Source organism: Girardinichthys multiradiatus, chromosome 20 (genome assembly GCF_021462225.1).
Source record: "Girardinichthys multiradiatus isolate DD_20200921_A chromosome 20, DD_fGirMul_XY1, whole genome shotgun sequence".
NCBI lineage: Eukaryota > Metazoa > Chordata > Actinopteri > Cyprinodontiformes > Goodeidae > Girardinichthys > Girardinichthys multiradiatus.
In genome coordinates, this window is record NC_061812.1 from 2,371,328 (window position 1) to 2,374,412 (window position 3,085).

The 3,085-nt window shown below is 40.2% G+C and overlaps 1 protein-coding gene across 1 annotated transcript in view; it reads left to right on the plus strand.

Moving 5' to 3' along the window:
• Nucleotides 1-990: 990 nt before the first annotated feature.
• LOC124856831 (ubiquinol-cytochrome-c reductase complex assembly factor 1) overlaps nucleotides 991-3,085 on the plus strand; it is a 26,428-nt gene continuing 24,333 nt past the window's right edge. The window contains exons 1-2 of the mRNA XM_047347715.1: nucleotides 991-1,218; nucleotides 2,376-2,474. Coding sequence (XP_047203671.1) covers nucleotides 1,144-1,218; nucleotides 2,376-2,474 — 174 coding nt within the window. The 5' untranslated portion in view covers nucleotides 991-1,143. The remainder of the gene's footprint in view (nucleotides 1,219-2,375; nucleotides 2,475-3,085) is intronic.

Sequence of the window (3,085 nt, forward strand, 5' to 3'; positions counted from 1 at the left end):
GACTCCTGCTTTACTTGCACAATGATCACCTGCACTGTTGTATTGCTCTTGCATCTTATACTGCTCTATATTTACTCTCAGTCACTTAAAACTGTGCACTTATATTTATATTATATTGTAGATATGTTTGTACTGTTTAATTTGTATTGTATTGCACCGACTACGCCAAAACAAATTCCTTGTATGTCCAAAAACGTACTTGGCAATAAAGCTTTTCTGATTCTGATTCTGATTCTGATTCTGAGACGACTCCCTCAACATTCTACTGTGTTGTTTCCATTCTTCTTTGCATTTTGGACCTTTAACCCGGATTTGTGGATGGCACAGCAAACTGTTTACAGGTAATCATCGGGTTTTAATGTAGACAGGAGACAGGTAAAATCTCTAATTTAATACATTGAAAATGTATACTATGTGCCTGTTTGAATAAAATATTGAGTTGAGATTGGAAGATCATTGCATTCTGTATTTATTTACATTTTACATCACATCCCAACATTTTAAGAATTGGGCCTCCTTCAGAGAGTACTGTGTCTCCCTTCAGCATAATGCAGCTGTAGAACATGGTCTGACTCTTCCACCAGACATGTAAATCATAACTACCCAACCATGCATGGAGTTTATGCAAAAACACCCCCAACACTGAACCTTCTTGCTGCAACAGTGTCACCAGCTGCTCACAATGCATCCCAGTAAATTATATCTGCAATTGTTCGTATTGCATTTTCATACTTGAGACAGCAATACTTTTGCTGTCTCATCCGTTCACCAGATAATTAAAATATACTTACTGTCTCTAAAGTCTACAAAACAAATTTCAAATATAAAATAATATACATATAAAATCGCACAATGACTTTAATCCTCACTAAGAGCAGATTCTAAGTTTGATTGCAAAAAAAAAAATATTTAAAACACAAAAACTACAGATTACATCACATCCTCAGGTTACGTTGTGTTATAAAACCATGCGGATCTTTTGTTCGTTGCACGGGGTTCCGGTCGGACAGTATTCGCTGCAGGACAGATTAAGTTGACATTGCTGGGACAGGTGTTACCCAACCAAAGCTGTGACCGCAGGTAGCCGCAGAGAAGTGGCTGGCCGCCCCTGCTTGGCTCTCATCCCCGGGACCTGGTGCAGTCATGTACCGACGGCCGCTGCAGGTCGCCGCCAGGTGCGCCCTGAAAGCGGCGGCGTCCAGAGGCGCCTGCGCGAAGGTAAGAGCTAACAGTTAGCCTGCTGCTAATTCAGGAACAGCTAAAAATCCACATAATTTAAAGGCAGACAGGCAGAATCTGCTGGGTTCGGTTGGTTCTGATGTGATAAAACAGCTGAGAGTGACGGATCTCAGTTTCCAGGAGGTTCCGTCTCACCTGCTGACGGAGTCAAATATCCAGTTTTTTCCACAGATTCTGGTTATTGAAGCTAAATTCAATTCAAAAATACTTTAATAATCCCGAAGGCAAATTAAATGTTGTTGTAAATAAGAGCAATAAATAACTGGATTATCAGTTGGTATAAACTATTTAACTTTTTATTTGGTTTATTGTTATATTTGTTTGTATGTCTTTCAAAATAAAATTTAACCCAAATTTTCATCAAAATAATAATGGCACCGATCTACATCCTTATTGTTTGTGGCCTCCTTCATCGGTTCCTGTGTGAGCGATGAAGAGGAGTTGATTTTGGAGCGGAATCGAATGAAAGGGGCTCATGAAAAATACCAGTGGGTTTTTCATCAGTCACAGAACAAGCCGTCAAACCCATCCAGAACCTTCTAGTTACTCTAGTAAATGGTAACTCCAGAACCTTCTAGTTACTCTAGTAAATGGTAACTCCAGAACCTTCTAGTTACTCTAGTAAATGGTAACTTATGCATTCGTCTGGTTCTGCAGAAACTCGTGTGTTCAGTTTTCCTCAGATGTTTAACAGCAGAACTGAAGTTGATGTTTGATCAGACGTTCAGATAAAAACATGTCCTCCTCCTTATTCAAACTTTAGGCAGCGTTGGACCAAATGGCCCGATTCTGGTTTGCCACAAGTTAAAAACGTCTGGGTCCAACTGAACCGGTCCCCTCGGCTCAGACGTGTTGGTGCATTTCTCCTCCTTCATTTGTTCTGATTTAAAACAGCAGAAATCAGACGCTGAGGTCTTCAGGGTGACAAAAAGCCAGATCCAGAAATTCCCAGTTGGAATTTCCACTTATCCAAGATGAATGTTTTCCTTTTTAAAGCAGCTGAAGAATGTTTCGGTTCACCATGAAACATATAATGTATATTTTATGTTGGAAGACAAGCTGTATCTGTTTAAAAATGATAAAGTTAAGATTCTGTAGCCATCTGGTTTTATTCCTGCTGTCCTTCTTCCTCCCAGCTGCTGGAGCAGGATTGGTGGCTGAGAGCTTCAGCAGCCTACCAGCTGACCAGATCCAGCTGTTTGACACGGAGTCGGCCTCTGCACATCAGCACACAGGTAACACAGGATCCGGAATCTGCCCGACAACCCCCGTCACCTGGTGTCCCTCCAGGTCTGTGTGCAGATGTTTGCATGCAGGCAGAAGCTTCCATCTGATGCTGCTTCCTTTAAAGCTCCTGCAGGCTGAAGCTACAGTGAAGGAGACTAAGACAGACATGCTGCTTTAGGAACTGATGAGAGTTTTGAGTTCATCTCAGTTTCCTCCAATGCTTTGACTGGAAACCTGCAACTAATGGGAACTGTGGTATAAGTGAAGTTAAATTTGTAGACAATGGTTTGTGATCATTTCCTCCCTGGTCTTCAGATAAAAGTTCAATAGAGTCCATAAACCTGCAGGAACCTTAAAATAAAAAAGATTTCTCCTTTTTATTTTATTATGTATCAGAACAGAAGAACAAACTGAAAAAAAAAAAAACATTTGAATATCGTGTTTTTAGGAAAATATAATTAAATCCTTATATTTAGTTTGTTTCTGTAAAATGTACATGCAGAGTGTCTGTGAACTGATCAGTGATTCCAACAGAACTCCGTGACCCAATTCTGGATCTTCCAGAACTGTTTTATTTAAGTGCTCCATAAAATGAGATTTCCTGATGACTGGGAGAGAA